Here is a 21051-nt window from a genome sequence, read left to right on the forward strand (position 1 = left end):
CCCAGGATGGGAGACAGTAGAGACAGCAGTAACAGAATTGAGGGTTGTTTGGGGGTCCAAGGCATCTGCCCAAGGAAGAGAAGAAGGAATGCAGAACCACCTACTTCCTGACTGTTCTCCCCCCACCCCCTTCCTCATTGTCTGGGAGTGAAGACAAGAAGCCCCTCCCTGCACCTCCAGGCAGGTGGGCCAGAGAGCTGGGCTTACTGAGGGTTTCTCGGGTTTTCCAGTTCAGGGCCCAGCCGGCTGGCAGCAGGAGTGCAGAGGTCACTTGAACTCAGACCACACATCCTGTTAAACACATCAGCTTTTAAATTGATCTTTGTGCAAAGTCCAGTGGGTTCCAAGACTAGTGCTCACAGAAGAGAGAATCCCTGAGGAACAGAGCAGCTCCTCTTCCTTCCGGGTAAAGAATTGGCCTCCACCTTCAACCCCTTGGGAATGTCAACTGTCCAAAAAAGAAGGGCAAAGCCATGGCTTCTTCCTGAGACTTGAGAAGGAAACTGACGACCACCTGGTCAGGGTGATTTGAGCAGTCTGTTCTTCTGGATGGAGACAGAGTTCTTAGGATCAACAGTATTTTTGTCAACAAGGTAGAGCAGATGCAGGTGGTGGATCTGGTCAGGAAGAGTGGGAATTCATTGACTTGAATAGTTCTGGGTGGAGATTCCTATAAGAAAGTCATAAAAAAACAGGTAGACTTGAAAGAGTTGGGTCAGAGCCAGAAGGATCTGGGTTTCAATGATAAGAAACTGGCCCCTGTGATGAATGGAGCAGTGGAGACTTGGATCCAGCCCCGGCTCTGCTACCTGGTGAAGGAGGAGAACCGCTATGGCATCTCTCATTCAAGATAAAAAGGGAATGTACATGACTGATATCACTCCTCGGGGTGTGGGTATGAAAGCTGGTGTCCTGGCTGCTGATCACCTGATTGAAGTAAATGGAGGGAATGTGGAGAACGCCAGCCATGAGGAAGTCGTGGGGAAAGTGAAGTCGTCAGGAAGCCCTGTCATGTTCCTGCTTATGAACAAAGAAACTGACAAGCATCATAGAGAACAGAAGATACAATTCAAGGGGGAAACAACCAGTTTGAAACTCCTGCCTCATCAGCCCTGAGTAGTGGAGATAATGAAGGGAAGCCATGGCTATGGGTTCTGTCTGAAGGCCTGCTCAGAACAGAAAGGTCAGATCATCAAGGACGTCGATTCTGGAAGCCCAGCAGAGGCAGCTGGCTTGAAGAACAATGACCTGGTCGTTGCTGTCAGTGGTGAGACTGTGGAAACCCTTGATCATGACAGTGTGGTTAAAACGGATTAAAAAGGGTGGAGATCAGACTTCACTGTGGGTGGTAGACAAAGGATGGATAATATATATATAGTCTGGCTCGGATTTCTCCATTTTTCTACTATCAAAGTCAAGAAATGCCTAATGGTTCTATCAAAGAGGCTCCAGCTTCTATCCCTGTTCCTCTGGAGGTCTCAAGTCCAGATACTACCGAGGAAGTAGCAGATTGTAGGCCTAAACTTTGCAGGCTGATTAAAGATAAAAATGGCTATGGTTTTCATTTAAATGCAATTCAGGGTCTGCCAGTCTCATTCATCAAAGAGGTACAGTAGGGCATCCCCGCTGATGTGGCTGGGCTGGAGGCCATCATGTGGATGAGGCCATCATCATCCAAGTGAAGGGGGTGAATGTGTTGGATGAACCCTATGAGAAGGTGGTGGAGAGAATCCACAACAGACACTCTTGTTCTGTGGAGAGAGGCCTCTGATTACTTCCAAGCTAAGAAAATTCCCATTGTTTCCTCCGTGGCTGATCCACTGGCTGCCTGCCCTGATTCCAAAGAAGAAATACTGGCAGAGTCAGAACATGATTCACACATGGTAGAAGAATGAGCCCACATTACAGCCTCATGTTCTTCTTCCAATTCTTAAGATATAGAGATGTGATCCAAGAAATAATCCTTTTGACCGGACATGGTGGCACATGCCTATAATCCCAATGGCCCTGGAGGATCAGACAGGAAGATCTTGAGTTCAAAGCCAGCCTCCGAAAAAGCAAGGTGCCAAGCAACTCAGTGAGACTCTGTCTCTAAACAAAATACAAAATAGGGCTGGGGATGTGGCTCAGTGGTCGAGTGCCCCTTGAGTTCAATCCCTGGTATCCACCCCACCCTGCTCCAAAAGAAAAAGAAATAATCACTTTGGCTGATAGGATTACTACTAAGTATTCAGATACTGCTTTCTCAAAGAATGAGCTGCCATCCATTTAGTATCTATGTTGGAGAAGAACTCCTCTGAAAACCATTCACCATGTGTGATTGTCTTCTTTTGTCATTTGTCTTAGGGGCTGCTATTGCAGATGGCTTATATTTATGGTCAGCTTAGGAAGAACTAAGCAGGAGTCCGATCATTTTTATGTGATCTCCTCCAAGCTTCAACTTAACTCCATTTCTCTAATGATGATTCTCTTACTTCTGTGGGCTCCTTGAACACCAAAATCAACTCATAAATCTATATATGTGAAAGTTGCTAATTAAAATATCTGAGCATATCTGTTTAAAATTATGCCTTTATAGCAATGTTGTGGTTGCTGGAATAAATACCACTAAAACGGGGGGAAAAAGAGCAAGATTAAGAATGAGATAAAAATAAAAAACATAGAAGACACTGGGCTAGATATGTTAGTGCATCAGATTGACCATTCATTAGAGGACAAGAATAGGAACACGTCATAGACTAAGTCACAACTTGGAAACAAGGTCAGGTCTCTGTGACCAAACAGATTTCAGAAGCTATGAACATCTCCTCACCTTTGGCTCAGAAATCCAACTCTTAGAAATTTATCCTGATGAAATAATTAAAAAGAGGAAAATAACTGTGAAGTTGACCCCAAATGTGATCACTTTGACTCATCCTAGCCCAACTAGATGATAACACTACCATGACCAACATGGCCAAACTCACAGTACCATCGAGGGGTGATGGGGGATTGAGAAATACACACACACACACACACACACACACACACACACACACGTAGATGGCTGGGATCGGGTGGAGCACTGCTCTCTGATGGAGAAGCGGTGTCTAAAGAGCTGTTCCAGCAAGTTTTATGTATATATGTCTCATAATCAAGTGAAAGACTATAAAAGCATTACTCTTTGTGCCCAAGAAAGTGACAGGACTGGAAACATCTATGTAGCTTTTCCACAGTTGCAATGTGCAATGTTAGGAGCTTTGTGCAGCACTCAAGAAGCCCAATGTCTAAAGTTACTGTGAAGTGGGCAGGCTCAGGAGTAGCAGCTGGTAGAAATATTATGGTTGTCTTACATGCTCAGAATTCCTCTATCCCTGGGAGCTATGTGCCTAAGATCAAGGTCGAAGCCGATAAGACTCTTGCACAGAGCCTTTTTGGATGGGACGTCACCATAGCAATTGGGAATCCTGTACCCTTTACGGAATCATTCCCAGGCAACAGGTATACCACAGCCATGAAGCCATCAGAGACCCCCAACCTCAGTCACTGTTCTCCCTTTCTCTATCACCACTCTCCACAAACACTCCATGGCTAGACCTCTAATAATGCACCAGCATTATGGATGCAATAGTAGAGGCAAATCTTCATAACAGGTCTTTTCTAAAAATGTACTTAATATAGTCTGTCTTTATTGTTGCCCGAGGGAATATGAAGTGGGTTAGGAAAAGAGTCATGGTGTTAATTGTTGCAAAAACTGAACAAAGGAGGTAAGAAATGAAAACAAGTGTGTTTTCAGAGATAGGGAAGAGGGTTGCACTTAGTTTGACAGAGATAAATAAGCGACAATCCCAGCCCTCCAGGAGCTTACAGAGGTGGCACAATATGATAAAAACATAAGCAGGCTGCTGGGGTGGGGGTGAAGTGGGGGGTGCATTGGGTATGGGATTTTGCTTTGGGGAGGACAGCAAGGAGGAAGGCGATGGTTTCTTTATATTTATCTTGTCCAAATTTAAATAGAAGCACAGGCCCCAGCATGGCACACTAGGGCCACTGTCAAGTGTCAATTGGAGAGGAATCCCTAGCTCTGACCTTAACTTGAGCCATAAGTACTGACCATTAGCTATTTCCATGGCTGCAGTGGTAGTCATAACAAGCTTAAAAATACCTTACCAGAAGATGAAGACGAGGAAGAAGGAGGGGGAGAAGGAGAAGAAGAAGAAGGAGAGGAAGCAGTAGAAGTGGAAGAGGTGGAAAATATTCAAATAGAGTCATCAGGAGAAGATGAAAGTCCTGCAAAAGCCTCGGAGACCTCTCAGCTGGTCTCAGAGCTCCAGGCTGGCCCCGGAGCACTTCCAGTTTCCTCTTCAGAGCCACCTCCAACCCTGCCACCTGCTGTGGATGCCCCAGTGACACAGGTAACCATTCATGAGTTCCTTTCTACAAGTGTTCCTCCTTTCTGAACACCCCAAACAATTTATTCCTTCTTAAGAAAAAGATAACTATATTTGTATACAGCAGACAAATTTTTTCAGGGCAGTCACAGTGTTAGGGAGAGAATTCTCTTAAGTGATTCAACAGGTTCCCTGTTGTTATAGCTGGGTGGCAAGACCTAATACCACTTTCCACCAGTGTTACTACACTTCCAGATGTGAGGTGGTCTTTGAAAATGTGTGTGTGTGTGTGTGTGTGTGTGTGTGAGAGAGAGAGAGAGAGAGAGAGAGAGAGAGAGAGAGAGAGAGAGAGAAATGTAAACTCACAGAGAATTGCTTGATGTGGATGTGGTCACTTTTTGTTGCTTAACAAATAGGGTATAGTGTGACAAATAATGAGGTGAGATGTGAAAGCGATCATACTTGCAGAAATTTGAATTTTCTATACATAACAGAGAAACTACACTACTATATGTTCATGTTGCTCACCTCAATGTGCAACTGTATCTTTCCTTCAGTGGGCAACCAAATGAAGCCTGGTTTTCTATAGGTTTGTCATTTGATGAGACTCTGTTGACAGGACTGTTTAAGACATTTTAGGATGTGAGCTCATCCCAGAGGCTGCACCTGATCAGCTAACCTTATGTTTCTAGGAGGTCACTGTCCAGTTTTCAAGCTTTTGTGCTGACTTCATGACACTTCAGCAGACAGGATCCAACCTGTTGAGTTTGTGGGCAATGCAGACTCATCAAAGGGGAGCCCTGCTTTTGCACCTGCTTTCAGAATGGATTGAAATCATCTGTAGAAATAAAACCCCAGAGGGGAAACTCAGCGATGGAATTATATTCTATGCTCTGTCTCCATAGCAAATGAGGCTTAAAATTTTTATAGTATTTATACTTCCTAGAATCTTGAAATTCTGGATATACCTGTTGCACCAAAATTGAAAGAAGGGTAGTAACTTAAATGAGGGTTAGATTTGATCAATGAGGTTGTTGGCTGTTGAAAAGCAGTTTGGGGGCCCACGTATATTGCCAAAAAGTTAATTCTGATCAATGCTTTGACCCTTCTCCCATATCTGATACTTTATAAGCAATTTTGACTTGAGGCTTCTGTTTCCTATTTGCCTGGGCTACCACCTAGTGAAATAAAAGCACAGAAAATATCCAGAGGCCTGTCAGAGGAGCCCTGAGGTCAGCATTCTGCCCCTAGTTCTTCCAGAAGGGGATGAAGTACAACAGACGCTAAACTAGGCATTGTGCACAGAGAACTCACAGTGCTCAAACCTGAAAGGAAGAGAACTAAAATCAACTGCGTTTTCTTTTTCTTTCTTTTTTTTTTTATTTTTGAATTTATCTATCCTTATGAAGGGGGAGGTTGTGCCCACTGGCTCTCAGCAGACCACAGAGTCTGAAACTCCAGTTCCTGCAGTAGCGGAAACTGCGGATCCCTTGTTTTACCCTAGTTGGTATAAAGGCCAAACCCGGAAAGCCACCACCAACCCACCTTGCACCCCAGGGAGCGAAAGTCGGGGGCACATAGGGCCTCCAAGTTCTGAGGAGTCAAATGTACAGAAGGCAGAAGTGACAGAAGCCGTAGCCAATGAGAGGGCAGCAGTGAGTGGTAAGGAAACTAGTTCACCTGCAGCTACTTCTCAGGTTAGTGTCCAAGCTCTTGTGCCTGAATGCTTTCCTGTGTCCCCTGCGTCCCTGCTGGAATAGGCCGCAGCAAGAAAGAAGGGCTTTCAAAGGGCAAAGAGAAAGCATGGCCCTCAGAAAAATATAGGAACACCTCACCCTCTGATGTTGGCTTGTTTTTTAAAGCGTTCTATCAAAGAACAAAATCAATTTGATTTCACTCTGCCTGTGCGTGGTGACCTCACACCTGTCCTCACAGGGGACAGGGCGCAAGCAAGCCTGGCCCTTTAGGCATGCTGTTGAGATCTGCTTTGTCTGCAGTGACTGGCTGGTGTCCCTGGTTCTTCTCTGCAGCATCCACTTGCTTTTGCTCAACATTTTCTGTGTCCCCTCTGGACTTCCAAAGACTAATCACCTGCCTCTGTATCATTCCCAGCAACCTCCAAGGAGCACGTTTATATCGGTTTTAAGTCTGCTCTGGAAGATAACCTCAGATTCTGAGGTTCTGGGGGTGTGCTAGCAATGGCTGAACAGAGATAGTCTTGGCTTGATTAAACCTGTGCTTCCTAAGTTTGTTCTCCTGGGGGCAGGACAACACAGGTTTACCTACTTTTTGAAAAGAGACTCTTGATTACTTTCTTCTTCTTCTTCTTTTTTTAATGAAAGCTTGAAATCCATGTCTTCTCCCTAACGCCTAGTTAGATGTTTGCATGTCCCGAAGAGTTCATAGAAGAAATGTTTTCCAGTTTCTTCATGAAGAAGAATGTTCATGGTAACTCATTCTCATGAGCATTCTTAAATGACTGTGGGGTGTGAGTGTTACCCCAACTAGAGGCTGTAGGGTAGCATTCTCTAGCTCTGTGCTCCTCCCTCATCAGGGAATTATGAACAACATGTCTTAAAACATCAGAAAATGACTTGTTTTCTTGATTGCATCTGCTCAAGGGACTTCAATTTCATGAGATAATAAAAAGAAATGATTATTGGAAAATTAAAAGCAACATGCTTTGGTGACATTTATTTTCACAGATGCAAAATGATAAAAAGTAAATGTTTGGTGTGAGGAGATCTTTTGAGGTAGTTTTAGGTAGAAATAAAATTGGAGTAGACTGATTATGTCTAGAAAGTTTGTGGGAATTATTATATTTTATGTAAGTTGAGGAGAAAGCTGTTTTCTGCAAATAGTAGTAAAAAATTACCCCATGAGGAGCATGTAGTTAGGTATATGTTCCAAAATGAAAAGCCCATCTAAACAATAATGGAAAAAAAACTGTGATAAAATCAGTGAAGCTTTCTTCTTGTTTTCTCACAGGAGTTAGCAATCTGCCTAGCACTTTTGGCTTTTCTTATCCTTCACTACATCTGGAGTCAGATTCAGTGCTTGATTTTTGCTTTAATGGGTAGGAAATATTTTCTTTTCCCTTCACTAACATCTCATGTAGATTCTTCCATAATATTCCTCTTCTGTAGGCCCAGAGATGAATTGATTCCCAACCTTGAGGCTCAGTCTTCTAAAATGAACCCCGTTCACAGATAATACCCAAGGCCTCAAGTCCCTACAATGCAATCACCTCGAGGCACTTTCCTGGGGAGAATTGCTACGTGATCTATTCCTGGATGGTGGGAAACCTTAACTCAGAACAGTGACTCTGTGGGCAATTATTCAGTAATCCAGTAGGAGAGACCCCTTCAGGATGGCCATTAGGAAGGCCAGTTGCACAAGGTGTCCATGGTGCTATGAGGACTCACAGCTCTTCAGCTGAGGGGGGGAGCCACCAAGGTCCCATTCAGGAATGTGCAGGGTGCCACAGATTAAGGAGCAGTATTTCCTCTGCCCACTTAGAGATGCCAGGAGGGGGACAGGGATGCTGTCAGGGGAACTGTCCTAGGCAGTCCCCACATGGGAAGCAGATGGACTGGGTGACTATGGGTTCTCTTTGAACCCTCAGCCTGTGGGGGAAGAGAATCCTGAGAACAAGGTACCACGGGTGTAGCAACGATGGGGGGCAGCAGGGGAGTGCAGCCAGATGAGATCTGAAGGAATAAAGAGCTGGAGATCAATGTGCACTTCCCAGACCTGAGGAATCAGAACCAGAGAAAAGTCCTAACACCATTCAACAGTCCCTGCCTATCTCCTGGAAGCCCCCATCACAGGCTTCTTTTCTGCCTTATGAGCTCTCTGCTCAGCAGCAGCTATGGGACCTCCATGGGTCCCTGCTTGTCTGTAACTGAGTGTGAGCAGGATCCATTCCGCCATCTAATAGTTAGATTGAAAACTGCACCCTCAAATGTTCTGCTCAGCTGCCCAACTCCTCCCCACATTATTTGTGGTAAAGAACAGTAGAAGTATAGCACATGGACTTTGGGGGTGCAAATGAGCAGAAAGGAAACAACATGTTTGTTTTTAATAAGTTTGTTTTAAATTAGTTTCTAATAAAACTAATGTTTTATTAGAAGCACGACCTAATTGTGGATCTGAATAATTGTCTGAAGAGTTCTCTTAATATTCTGAGAATAGAGGTTTGGGGTTTTGTCACTATATATATATTCTTATAATATTCTCTGAGGCTGCAGGGGGAGTGTCATGCTTCATGGCTGCCATCCACTGAGCCCATGTCGTGTGCATTGATATTCATTCATATGCCTGTGTGGTCAGGAGAGGGTGAGACCAGTAGGGTGGGGCTGGGCACAGTGGATTGACCTTTAGTATTGCAAAGCACCTTACTTATGCAGTTCTCAGCATTTGAGAAAGGGGCTTGCACAAAGAGAAGCAAACCTATTCAGGATGGAATACCGCTCTTTGATCCCTGAAATGGCATATGGACAGGTCAATAGTAGCAAAATTGCAGGACTTTGAATTTTTTGCAGGCCTAATTCACCTTCACCACTCCAGAATCCAATTTACCAGATGAATATTTATCCTAGTGCAAGGTTAGTTTGTTGGAATTTCACACTGCATCACTAGTCTTACCATGAAAATTTAGGTTGTTGTATAAGAGTTCTCCTTGACCACTGCTGGTCTTACTTGTCTTCACTAAATGGTCCCATGTCTGGGAGTGAGGCTCCTTTAGGCATGTCGGACTCCCTTGCTGAAATATTTTCTATTTTCAGGTATTTTCTTTATATCTACTGACACAGTGACACCTATCCATCACCCAAGCACACCTGCAGATTATGTCTTAGAAACTGGTCATGCAAAAACCAGTTGTCCCTTCCTCCATCAACGGTGAACAGGGCTTCTCCTTTGTGTTAGATCAGATGAGCATTGTTGACTTCTCAATCCTCTTAAGGAAATAAAAAATATTAACAAGGTTTGGATTGAGCCTTGTGGTAAATCCGAATCTCAGGAAAGGTGCTGATTTTCATCCAGCCTTTTACAGGGTGAAATTTGAGCCCATTCCTGCCAGAAAACTATGCAAAGACCCCATATATAAACTGGCCTTTAGCTGCAAAATTGCTTTCCATGTTTTCATCCTGGACCACATGTGCTGTTCGCTCAATTGGTACAAAGGGAATTTTGTAGACATAACATTAGATTTTTTTTTTCCAAGGGCCAATTTTTAAATTTGTTTTGAAAAAGTTACACCATGACCTAGTCAACCTTAGAAAAGAAGGGAATAACAAGGTGGGAGAAGGAAATTGTGACAGGTTGTGCTGTATTAGACTGTTTTTTGTTGCTATAACTCAGTGGCCGAGACTAGGTGATTTTAAAAGAACAGAAGTTTACTTAGCTTACAGTTTCAGAAGCCAAGGAGTCCAAGAGCATGTGGCACCAGGATCTAGTGAAGGCCTCATGCTGCATCATAACATGGTGTAGGGCATCACCTGGCCAAAGCAAGTATGCTAGCTTGGATTTCTCTTCCTTTTCTTACAAAGTCACTAATGCCATTGTGGAGGCTCCATCTTCACAACCTCATCTAATCCCAATTATCTCACAAAGTTTCCACCTCCAGATAGTAGTAATATATAAATTGGGGGATTAAATTTTTAACACACAAACTTTTGAGGGGCACAGTCAAATCATAACAACTGCCCTTGTTATGTGAGGCTGAATTTCTTGATGACGCTTTGTTGTGACGATTGCCTGAGCCAACCTGCTTCCATCTGTTGCCCTTCCTCTTTGCACAACACTTACCTGACCATTATACCTACATGTGAATACAGGAATTTCCCTCCATCCCCACCCTGTCCCTGTGGACAGTTGAGCATTTTATTGGTAATATGTGTAGCAATTACATTTTTACAGGGGTGGGCATAGCAGCAATGAGTGTCCCCCCTTCTCCCCTCCCCCTGCCCCCATTCTCTTTCCTCCCTTCCCAATGCAGCTTAGTGGCCTTGTGTGGAAGAAGCTGTCCAAATTTAATGGGAGCTGTGCAGACAATAGGGGTTTCCAAAGAAATGTCTCCATCTTTGATGGATAATTCAGCAGCTGCTGAGATTGATAATGAGCTGGATACAGTAGATGCCTCAAGGTCAGAGGAAGCCCCCACTTGGTGGAGCGCATACACACACACACACACTCACACACACACACACACACACACACACACACACACACACACTCACCAGTGAGAACCAAGTAAGTGCATTGGAGATGGAGACTTTGGAATTGACATCTCTCCAATCTCTACTTCTTTAAAGAATCGTGTTTTGTGTATTTCATCTGAGCATGAAGTCATGGTGGTAAGAAACTGAAACCTACGTATCACAGCTATTTGCTGTTTCAAGAATGGAACGATCACTATTCATATTCTATTCTTCAAGCCTGAATATAGATACAGGAATCTGGTAGAAATTCTTCCAAGGTTTGGGGCAGTGGAAAGATGAATGAAATTAAGAGAAAGGACTCGCCTATCAGTTTCTTGCCTATATTTGACTCTGGGCATTTAATTTCTTTGAATCTCAATTTCCTCACCATAAAAATAAGGGACTACTCAGTGAGTAGATTTATCTATTGATACAACCTTGAACAATAAAGAATCTAGTCCTAACAACTTTATGCTATGCTTCAGGATGTTTTCAGGGAAGGGTTATAGACTCCAGCCAAACACCATCATTCTGAGTAGCAATAATAATGATAATAGATTTTTAGTGAAATAGAGAATGCATTATATCTCTCAAATTTTATTTCCTGTCAAGATGGTCATACCTAAACCCTTCTTATCATACTGATTTCCATTTAGCTTGATGTTCACGTTGCTGCTCTTATCTCCTTTAGATGCCATAAACTTTATAAAACCCATGATGACACCATCCTCAAGTCATCACCTAAAGGTCCTTGCAGACCTCATTGTCCGGTAGAGCAAAGATGCAATGGACCTGTTAGATGCAGTCACAGAATATTGGATGGATGAAGAAATGAAAGATACGTGATTTTTTTAAATCAGCTTTTTTAGTTGGGTTTTTTTTTTTTTTTACATTTTTTTTTTTGGCCAGGCCTAGAAGACCATATAAATAAAGCTTTACAGTATATGGACTGTTATGACTGCTTTTTTTCACTTAGAATAATGCTTTTGAGATTCATTCATTTTATTGCATATATCATTATCTGGATGTTTTTTATTCCTGAGTAGTATTCCTCTGCATGCCTATACCACAATTTACTTATCTATTCATTATTTAATGGATGTTTTTGTTCTTAGCAGCTTCATTTATTATAAATAAAGCTGCTATAAGCATTCATATGTGGAATATATGTTTTCATTTCTCTTGAGTAAATACTTAGGAATGGAATTGCTGGTTTGTATGGTAAATGTATAACTTCATTAGAAGCTGTCAAAATGTCTTACATAGTGTCTATTCAATGTTATGTTTCCTAACTCCTAACTCTTCTATCCTGGCCAGCATGGTATTGTGTCAGTCTTTTACATTTCTGCCATTCTAATGGATATTTATGATAGCTCCTTATGGCTTTAATTTGCATTTTCCTGCCTATTAATAATGTTTATCATCTTATAATGTATTGATTAGTAATTTTTATATTGTCATTGGTGAAATATCTGTTCATATCTTTTAACCACCTTTTATTAGGGTTGTCTTAGAAGTTCTTTATGCATAATAGATAAAACTCCCTTATCAGATAGATGTTTTGCAAATATTTTCTTCCAGCCTGTGGCTTTCCTTTTCATTTCTTAACCATGTAGATTGAAGAGCAATTTTTCTTTTAGTTTAACAGTTCAATTTATCAGTTTTTCTCTTATAGTTAGGCTTTTTTGATGTTCTATTTAAGAAATCTTTCCTTAACTCAAAATCATAAAGTTTCCTTATGTGTCTTCTTCTAGAACTTTTTAGTTTCAGCTCTTAAATTTGATCTAAGATCATTTTGTTAATTTTTGTATATGTGAGGTGTGAATCAAGGTTTATTATTATTTTTGTTTGTTTGTTTTTCATATAGATATTCATGTATTCCACTAACAAAATTTTGTTTTCTTTGTTGAAAAGACTGTCTTTTTCCTTTGGAAATTTAATTGACCATATATATAGGTCTATATCTGAACTGTTTTGTGCCATTGACCTCTGTCTGTCCACCAATATCATATTGTCCTGATTGTTACAGCTTTAAGGAAGTCACCAAACAAGAAGAATAAGGTAACAATAGTTATCCAACTTTGATCTGGCTTCAAAATTATTTTGACTCTTTATTAGTCTTACTGAACTTTTAAAAGAACCAGCTTTTGGATTTATTAGGTTCCCGATCACCTCCTACCCTTTTTTGGCCAGTTTTTCTATTTTACTCATTTCTTCTCTTTATTATTTTCTTCCTTATGTTTAGTTTGCATCTAATTTTCTCTTCTTTTTCTAGTTTGTTTGGGTGAAGTCTTGGATTATTGATTTTAGATTTATTTTTTCTAAAATAAGTGTTTAATCTTATAAATTTTCTTCCCATCACAGCTTCTCCTGCCTCCCATAAGTTTTGATATGTTTTCATTTTCATTTAATTCAAAATATTTTCTAACTGACCTTGTAGTTTCTCCTTGGACTGATTTTGTTGTTGTTGTTGTTGTTTGATTAATGGTATTTAAATTCTAGATATTTAGAGATTTTCTAAATATTTTTGTGACTTCTGGTTTAATTCTGTCGTGGTCAGAGAACGTGTTTTATGTTTCCAATATTTTTATATTTATTAAGGTATTTTTATGGCCCAGAACATGATCTACCTTGGTAGATATTTCACATGCACTTGAAAACACAAGTCCTTTCTGTTTGGGGTAGCGAGTTCTACACATGTCAATGAAGTCGGTTGGTTTATGGTGATGTCCTAACTCTACCCATATTCATACTGATTTTCTCTTTTATCAGGTGCTGAGAGAGGAATTTTGAGATCTCTGGCTATAGTTGTAATTTTTTTTAAAAAATATTTCCTTGCAGGTCTACCAGTTTTTGCTCCATATATTTTGAAAACTATGTTTAAGTACATTTATATTTAGCATTGCTATATTGTTTGAAGAACTGATCCCCAAATATGTGTTTTTTTAGAAACAAAATGTATTGTCTACCTCTTATTTCCCTGTGTCTGCATGCTTAAAGGGGAATAAGAGGGTCCTCATTCATGTGTGTGGGTACTGGCTTTTAAGGTATTTGTTGGGGTGATCCTGGAGGAGAATGGTGCTGAACCGTCAATCTTTAAGGCATTATTTCAAATGGCAGGCCTCAGGGAAGCTTTCTTGGCCTGAATCCAACAAGCATGTCTTACCTTCTTTCTTAACCCCCACACAGGGCCAAGCACAGCCATGGCCAGGATGATTGAGATACTCTTAAGTGATTGTTCTGAATTTTACAACCTGGTGATTAGTCATCATGGTTCTGTGGGAACCTATTTTTAGTTTTGATGTCAACTGCTTCATGAGCTAATATCTCTATACAATTTCATGACATACCTATGCCCCAGTTCAAACCTTGTCCTATTTAATGTTTTCATAGAGCTACAGAGGACACCCATTGGTGGTTCAGTGACTTCCAGTACCAGGTTTTTCCTGTTGACTGAGAAGATCTGATGGCTTGTCCTCTTGGCTAAAAAGACCTGACCAAAATGCCCACATAAAGTTGCAAATAGCTTTTCCCTATCCCCAGTATCCCCAGTTCCCTTCTATCTGGCATATCATTACCTCAAGGACAGAGCCTGTGGAACAATGTGGGTCCCCCATATCTTAGCATCCTTAACCCTTATATAGTAGAAGAAATGTGTGGATGTCAAGGTCACTGGCTAATTATAGACAGAAGCTGTAGGAAAGTGCCACCAAGGAAAGCCAGCCCATGGCCATCTTAATTCTCACTCAGGTTCTATAAATGTTGTCCTGTGAGGTTATAAATATGCTCCTAAAGGAAAATTTAAAAGCGTTTTATTTTTTGAAGATGGATGGAAAAAAATAGTGGAGGAGAGGAAAAGAAAGGAAAGGGGAAGGAAGAACAGTCAGACCTCTGGTTTAAATGGTCAAAAAGACAAGCAGAAAGGGGGTACGTAGCAAAGTTTCTTTTTCCTTCTCAAAGCCCAGGTTTAATTTCTATGTGTACCCAGATCTGAACCTTCATCAGTTTTCTTTATCACCCAAGATTCAGTCCTCTTGAAAATATTCCTTCTATCTTAAGCTGGAATGTACAATGGGCCAAAGGTCCAAGGAGAGGCAGCCAGTGCATCTCCACCAGGTGCAACATGAAAAAGATAAAATCATTTTCATGCAAGTGACCTATGAGACCAAACCACATACATTCAGCACAAACATCCACTCCAGCTGCCACCAGAGACTGAGAGGTGAGAGATGTCAGAGGCTAGAGGGCTGGGAAGCTTCTTTTCCATGTGAGATTAATTTCACAAGGTATGACAGAGCATTAAAAAATAAAATAAAACAGGAGACCAAGAACATGATTTCCCAGGGGTGCGACTATAGGTCCTCAGTCCTTTGAAATGATGTATTTAATTTTCCAAAGCAAACTGAAATGAATGAAAATTTAACTATGTTCTCTGAATTTAATTGAGGGACTCAGGGTGTCAAATTATTTCCAAAGAGAAATCTCCTACAGAGAGTGGTTGCTTGGTGTTTTACAAATTAGGAAATTCGAGCTCACAAATCACTGTGCTCTGCCAGGCACCCGGGCTGTGCTGGAATTTCAACTTGATAAAAGTAGAGAGAAAACAGACCAGTGAGCCGGACTAGCCTATACCTAATGCATAACATTGTCAGGATTTAATCCTGGAAATTATAAGAAGTTATAGTAGCAATGCATGCATTTTTACACAGAAAAAAAATATTTGTAGGTGGGAGTAAGTTTTTCTTAACAAGTAAGTTTTAATGAAATCATTACATTAACAGTATTAATGCTTTTGTTTTTGTGTCTTGCAACTACAATTTTATTTTTCTGGGCTCCTCCCCCACCCCACCCCACTGAGAAAGTGACATCCTGATAATTGTCGTTTTGTGGTTTTACAGAAAAAAAAAAGTAAACTTTAGACTACATTTCTCAGGATCAAATAGCATTCTGAATAAATGTCATTTTAACAGGAAGTTAAAATTGATATATCCATTTCAAAGAGGGAGGTATCCTGTTAATTGTGTGAGGCAGTATAATGAATTCATTTCCCCTTGGCAACCTGTGCCCACAGCTGTACAATTCCGTGAAAACAGGCACTGGGAAGAGCTCTCTCGGGGAGTTGTTATGACATAGCTAGTTGATTTTTGCTTCCTGTGTTTTAAATTGTTTATTATTTTCATTTAACCTCAGACCCTTGTTAGTATTGTGCATCTTGTTGGGTTTTTCAGTCTCCATTTGTGTATCTCAGTGATTTCCATGAAATGCCTTTTTTCATATACTACAATCCAGGAAGTGAAGAGTTAATCTGCCATTGTGTTAATGCATATAAAACATTGATGGCACCACAGTGGCTGTGACTAAAGTGTGTACGTTGCTTTATCACTTACAAAGTCTTAGAAATTCTCTCGTTTAAACCTCACATCAACTCTGTATGGTAGGAACTGTTAACCTCCCATTTTATAGTGGAGGAAAATGAGGATTCCAGTGAGAGTATGACTTGCTCAAGGTCACAGAGTTGCAGAGAGCTTACTGCCTTCAGATCCTTGGTGACCACCAGAATGTGGTATGCCGCGTTATGGAGGCCGAGCTGGCATCTAAAAAAATGTAAGTGGATCCCCACTTCACCATGGTTGATGGGACTGAGACAAAACTCAGTGCAACCTAGGACTCCTCTGCTTTGACTTACCACGAATAAGATTGGCACTGCCTCACAGAGGACAGGTGAGGCATTTCTAGACCTCCACTGCTTCCTAGGATGTGGCTGTCCATTGCAAATGAGACGGATCCAATCTTTTAGCTGCATCCCAAACTAAGCCTGTCTGACTTCCAGTGGTGGGTCAGTCCCACCTACCGAGTCGTATGTTCCCCAACACCAGCTGCCCCCTCTCCCTTTGGTCACCATTAATACCTCTCAGCACTTCATCCGTAGAGATGCTTTGAACAAGTTCCTCAACTTCCCAGGTCTCAGTTTCCTCTTCTATAAATGAGTCATGATGAAAACTTGATAGTGTGGTTCCTGAGAACCTGTTTTGCCTCTTTGCCTAAGACAAAGTAAAGAAGTTCCTGTCTGTGAAGGATTAGGGATCTAATTCTTTGTAATTCAGTTCTCATTTCAGAAAGAGTGAGAACACACATGTAATCTGTGAAGGACACACAGCTGTCAGATCCATATCTAAGAAGGCCTGGCTGTGCCAGGTGACATCAGCACCCATAACCTGCTGCCCACTCTGACCCCATATTTCATAGATACCATGTTTGAAAAAAACTAAACAGAACACATCCCACCATCCTCCTCCAGGTTAAGAGAGCATAAGTGGGATAGCTTAATTTCTTGTTATTTGATGAACCTAAGGAAATTATTCTGGCTTCTGATCTTCTTTTGGCAGGAAGGAAGAAACTAATGGCAATAAAACCCCCCAGATCAATTCTCTTCATCCATCCCCTTATGTAGGAGGGTATGGCCACAAATTCTTCCAAGGAAAACGTTTTTTTAGTGAGTGTTTTCCTTCCAGAGATGCTTGGGGGATCCCCATTTTCTTCTTCCTCTAGTCTTACAAAGACTGTACTATGTTTTCTCAACTCTGTGTTTCATCCCTAACATATGTTGCTGGCCTTACACCAAACAGAAATGTCTGCTTTCCTCTGAAAGAGATGCTCATGATGGCAGAACTGCCTAACAGAGTTTCCAAGGCTTAGGTCTTTGTTTGGCAGCCACCAACCATGCCTTAGTTGCTTCCCACTGCTGGTGACTGGTTCTTGATGGTATCCTCCTTTCCAGCCAGGAATCCTTAATGCTTAAGTTATTCAAGAGCCTAAGGTTCAAGAATGCAAATTGAGGGGAGCAAGCCAAAGCTTGGGTTGGTTCTTTCTGAATAAATACTCTAAACGTGATCTCAGGATTCCTACTCACACTACTCTGGCTTTGATTCTCTGACCCAGCCTAGCAGGTGTAGGTTGGACATTGGATGGTGGCCTACTCAGCAGCCTCAAGTCTAGCCTTATCATTCCTATCCATGTTCCTTTAAGGAAAATGGCTTTTGTTTTAGATGGGCAAGGGTTCTTTTGAATTGGCCTAGAGAGACTGGCATTTAACATGCAGTGGTAACCAGACTCTGTCAGGCTGAATTTCTCACTGGCATCCTCTGAGGCACTCAAAAAATTGAGGGAGGCTAGACACAAACTTCCTCAAGACTCTTAGTTCCCCTCAACGTCCCGCCGTCATTCATCTGTCAGGGTAAGGCCTGGACATACCTGGCAGGGGTGTACATTAAGCCATCATCATCCATTAATGTCTTAGTTTCAATTCATTTTATCAGATTCATTGCTATCAGTTAGATAAGCCTGAGGGAATAGAACACAGCGAAGGCACATTTTAATAGGTCAGGTCATGGTGGTGTAGAGAATGGCCATATGGAGAAGACAGATGCTGACAGGCAATGGAGGCCCTGAGAAACTTAGAGGCCGCTGGAGGACAATGGTTACTGATGAAAATGGCTCAATCTTCTACTTTGAGCCAAGTTTAAAAATAAAAGGCCCCATTTAAGTATAACTGTAGAGACTTGTACTAGAGTGAATGTTAGGAAAGTATCTGTCTAGTTTGTTCTGTCAGTGGATCATGCCGGGCAGGATGCATTTAGGGTAAAGGGGATGCTGGCATTAACTCTCAAGATGAAACAAAGGTACATCACCAGTTTGCACCCAAGTGAACTGTGTCCTCAGTTTATATAAACAAGACCAAGGATATGGTATAAGTGCCTACAGGTACTCCAGATAATTTTTGCTCTTGGCACCAATCTTACTTCTCTGAGAGGTAGCACCAATCCCTATTTTTTGGAAGAACATTTTAATAACTTCATGGAAAAGTAGGGGTGTCAGAGCAGCAAAATCAAATGATTTAATCTCAGGTTTTGAAAACTATAGGGCAACAATGGCTAACACATTTTAAGCAGAATATTTTAATCTCTAGTACAGAAAAGAAAGTGCAAACGTACAAATCCCAAAATCAGTTCCAAATGGCTTATTAGTCAATGATCATTTCCCCAAAATTATATCTCTCTGCAAAAATTGCCTTGTCCTCCTACTAGTTTCTCCTTTTAGATGTTTCAACACATCACTTGGGAAGTTTACTCTAGAGTAGAAACTGCTTTTAAAGAAAAGAGGCAACAAAATGGAGTCTGATGGTCTGTTTGTCCAGGCAGAATTCACTATTCACTCACAAGGAACAGTTACAAACATACTTTTACACATTAGTAATAGCCTCAGATTCATTAGACTGGCTTGATTTTTTTAACTTATTTATTTATTCAAATTTGTTATAGATGATAACAGAATGCATTTTAATTCATAGTACACATATAGAGCACAAATTTTCATGTTTCTGCTTATACACAAAGTAGAATCACACCATTTGAGTCTTCATACATGTACTTAGGGTAATGATGTCCATCTCACTCTACCATCTTTCTTACCCCCATACTCCCTCCCTCCCCCTTTCCTATCTAAAGTTCCTCAATTCCTCTCATGCTCCACCCTCCATCCGCATTATGGATCAGCATCCACATGTCAAAGAAAACATTTGGCAATTTGGTTTTTGGGGATTATCTTTCTTCACTTAGCATAATATTCTCCAATTCCATTAAATTACCTGAAAATGCCATAATTTTATTCTCTTTTAATGTTGAGTAATATTCCATTGTGTATATATGCCACATTTTCTTTATCCATTCATCTATTGAAGGGCATCTAGGTTGGTTCCACAATTTAGCTATTGTGAATTGTGCTGCTATAAATATCGATGTGGCTGTGTCACTGTAGTGTGCTGTTTTTAAGTCCTTTGGGTATAAACTAAAGAGTGGGACAGCTGGGTCAAATGGTGGTTCCATTACAAGTTTTCCAAGGAATCTCCATAGTGCTTTCCAGATTGGTTACACCAATTTGCAGTCCTCCCCAGCAATGTATGAATGTGCCTTTCCCCCCACATCCTCGCCAACATTTGTTGTTGTTTGTATTCTTAATAGCTGCCATTCTGACTGGAGTGAGATGAAATCTTTTGAGTTTTGAGTTGCATTTCTCTAATTGCTAGTGATGTTGAACATTTTTTCATGTATCTGTTAATTAATTGTATATCTTCTTCTGAGAAGTGTCTGTTCAGTTCCATGGCCCATTTATTGATTGGGTTATTTGTTTTGTGGTGTTAAGATTTTGAGTGCTTTATATATCCTAGAGATTAGTGAACTATCTGACGTGTATGTGGTAAAAATTTGCTCCCATTTTGTAGGCTCTCTATTCACTTCACTGATTGTTCTTTTTGCTGAGAAGAAGCTTTTTAGTTGAAATCCACCCCATTTATTGATTCTTGATTTTATTTCTTGCGCTACAGGATTCTTATAAGGAAATCAGGGCCTAATCTGACATCAACCTACTTTTTCTTCTATTAGGCACCGGGTCTCTGGTTTATTCCTAGGTCCTTGATCCACTTTGAGTTGAATTTTGTGCATGGTGAGAGAGAGGGGCTTAATTTCATCTTGCTGCATATAGATTTCCAGTTTTCCCAGCATCATTTGTCTTTTCTCCAATGTATGCTTTTGGCATCTTTCTGTAATATGAGATGACTGTATTTATGTAGATTTGTCTCTGTGTCCTCTACTCTGTACTATTGGTCCATAAGTATATTTTGGTGCCAGTACCATGCCATTTTTGTTACTATTGCTCTGTAGTATGGTTTAAGGTCTGGTATAGTGATGCCACCTGTTTTACTCTTCTTGCTAAGGATTGCTTTGGCTATTCTGGGTCTCTTACTTTTCCAGATGAATTTCATGACTGCTTTTTCTTTTTCTATGAGGAATGTCATTGGGGTTTTAATTGGAATTGCATTAAATCTCTATGGTCATTTTGACAATATTAATTCTGCCTTTCCAAGAACAAGGTAGATCTTTCCGTCTTCTAAGGTCTTCCTTAATTTCTTTGTTAGCATTCTGTAGTTTTCATTTTAGAGGTCTTTCAACTCTTTTGTTGAGGCCTAAGTTTTTTTTTCTTTTCTTTTCTTTCTTTCTTTCTTTCTTTTTTTTTTTTTTTTTGAGGCTATTATAAATGGGGTAGTTTTCTGGTTTCTTTTTCAGAGGATTTGTCACTGATGTACAGAAATGCCTTTGATGTATTTCATATCCTGCTACTTTGATGAATTCATTTATTAGTTCTAGAAGTTTTCTGGTGGAATTTTTTGGATCCTTTAGATATAGAATCATGTTATCAGCAAATAGTGATAATTTGAGTTCTTCTTTTCCTATCCATATCCCTTTAATTTATTTTGTCTGATTTAATTTCTTTTGTCTGATTGTTGTTCCAACAACTATGTTAAATGGAAATCGTAAAAGGGGGCATACCTGTCTTGTTCCAGTTTTTAGAGGAGATGCTTTCAATTTTTTGCCATGTAGAATGATGTTGGCCTGGGGCTTAGCATAGATAGCTTTTACAATGTT

The 21051-nt window shown here is 40.7% G+C and overlaps 1 protein-coding gene and 1 pseudogene across 8 annotated transcripts in view; both read left to right on the forward strand.

The window, feature by feature from the left end:
- Positions 1 to 21051, forward strand: part of Trim55 (tripartite motif containing 55) — a 51448-nt gene that overhangs the window by 23390 nt on the left and 7007 nt on the right. Inside the window, exons 8-11 of one of the 8 annotated variants that reach the window (XM_026410001.2) lie at positions 4156 to 4394; positions 5780 to 6067; positions 7359 to 7446; positions 11265 to 12238. In XM_026410001.2, coding sequence (XP_026265786.2) covers positions 4156 to 4394; positions 5780 to 6067; positions 7359 to 7446; positions 11265 to 11347 — 698 coding nt within the window. In that variant the 3' untranslated portion in view covers positions 11348 to 12238. Of the gene's footprint in view, positions 1 to 4152; positions 4395 to 5779; positions 6068 to 7358; positions 7447 to 11264; positions 12239 to 21051 lie in introns of those variants that run through there. The other 7 variants (XM_026410000.2, XM_077801314.1, XM_026410003.2 and 4 more) reach the window with 7 other exon arrangements.
- LOC113197582 (Na(+)/H(+) exchange regulatory cofactor NHE-RF3 pseudogene) lies at positions 765 to 1949 on the forward strand (annotated as a pseudogene).

This window comes from Urocitellus parryii, chromosome 7 (genome assembly GCF_045843805.1).
Source record: "Urocitellus parryii isolate mUroPar1 chromosome 7, mUroPar1.hap1, whole genome shotgun sequence".
Classification (NCBI taxonomy): Eukaryota; Metazoa; Chordata; class Mammalia; order Rodentia; family Sciuridae; genus Urocitellus; species Urocitellus parryii.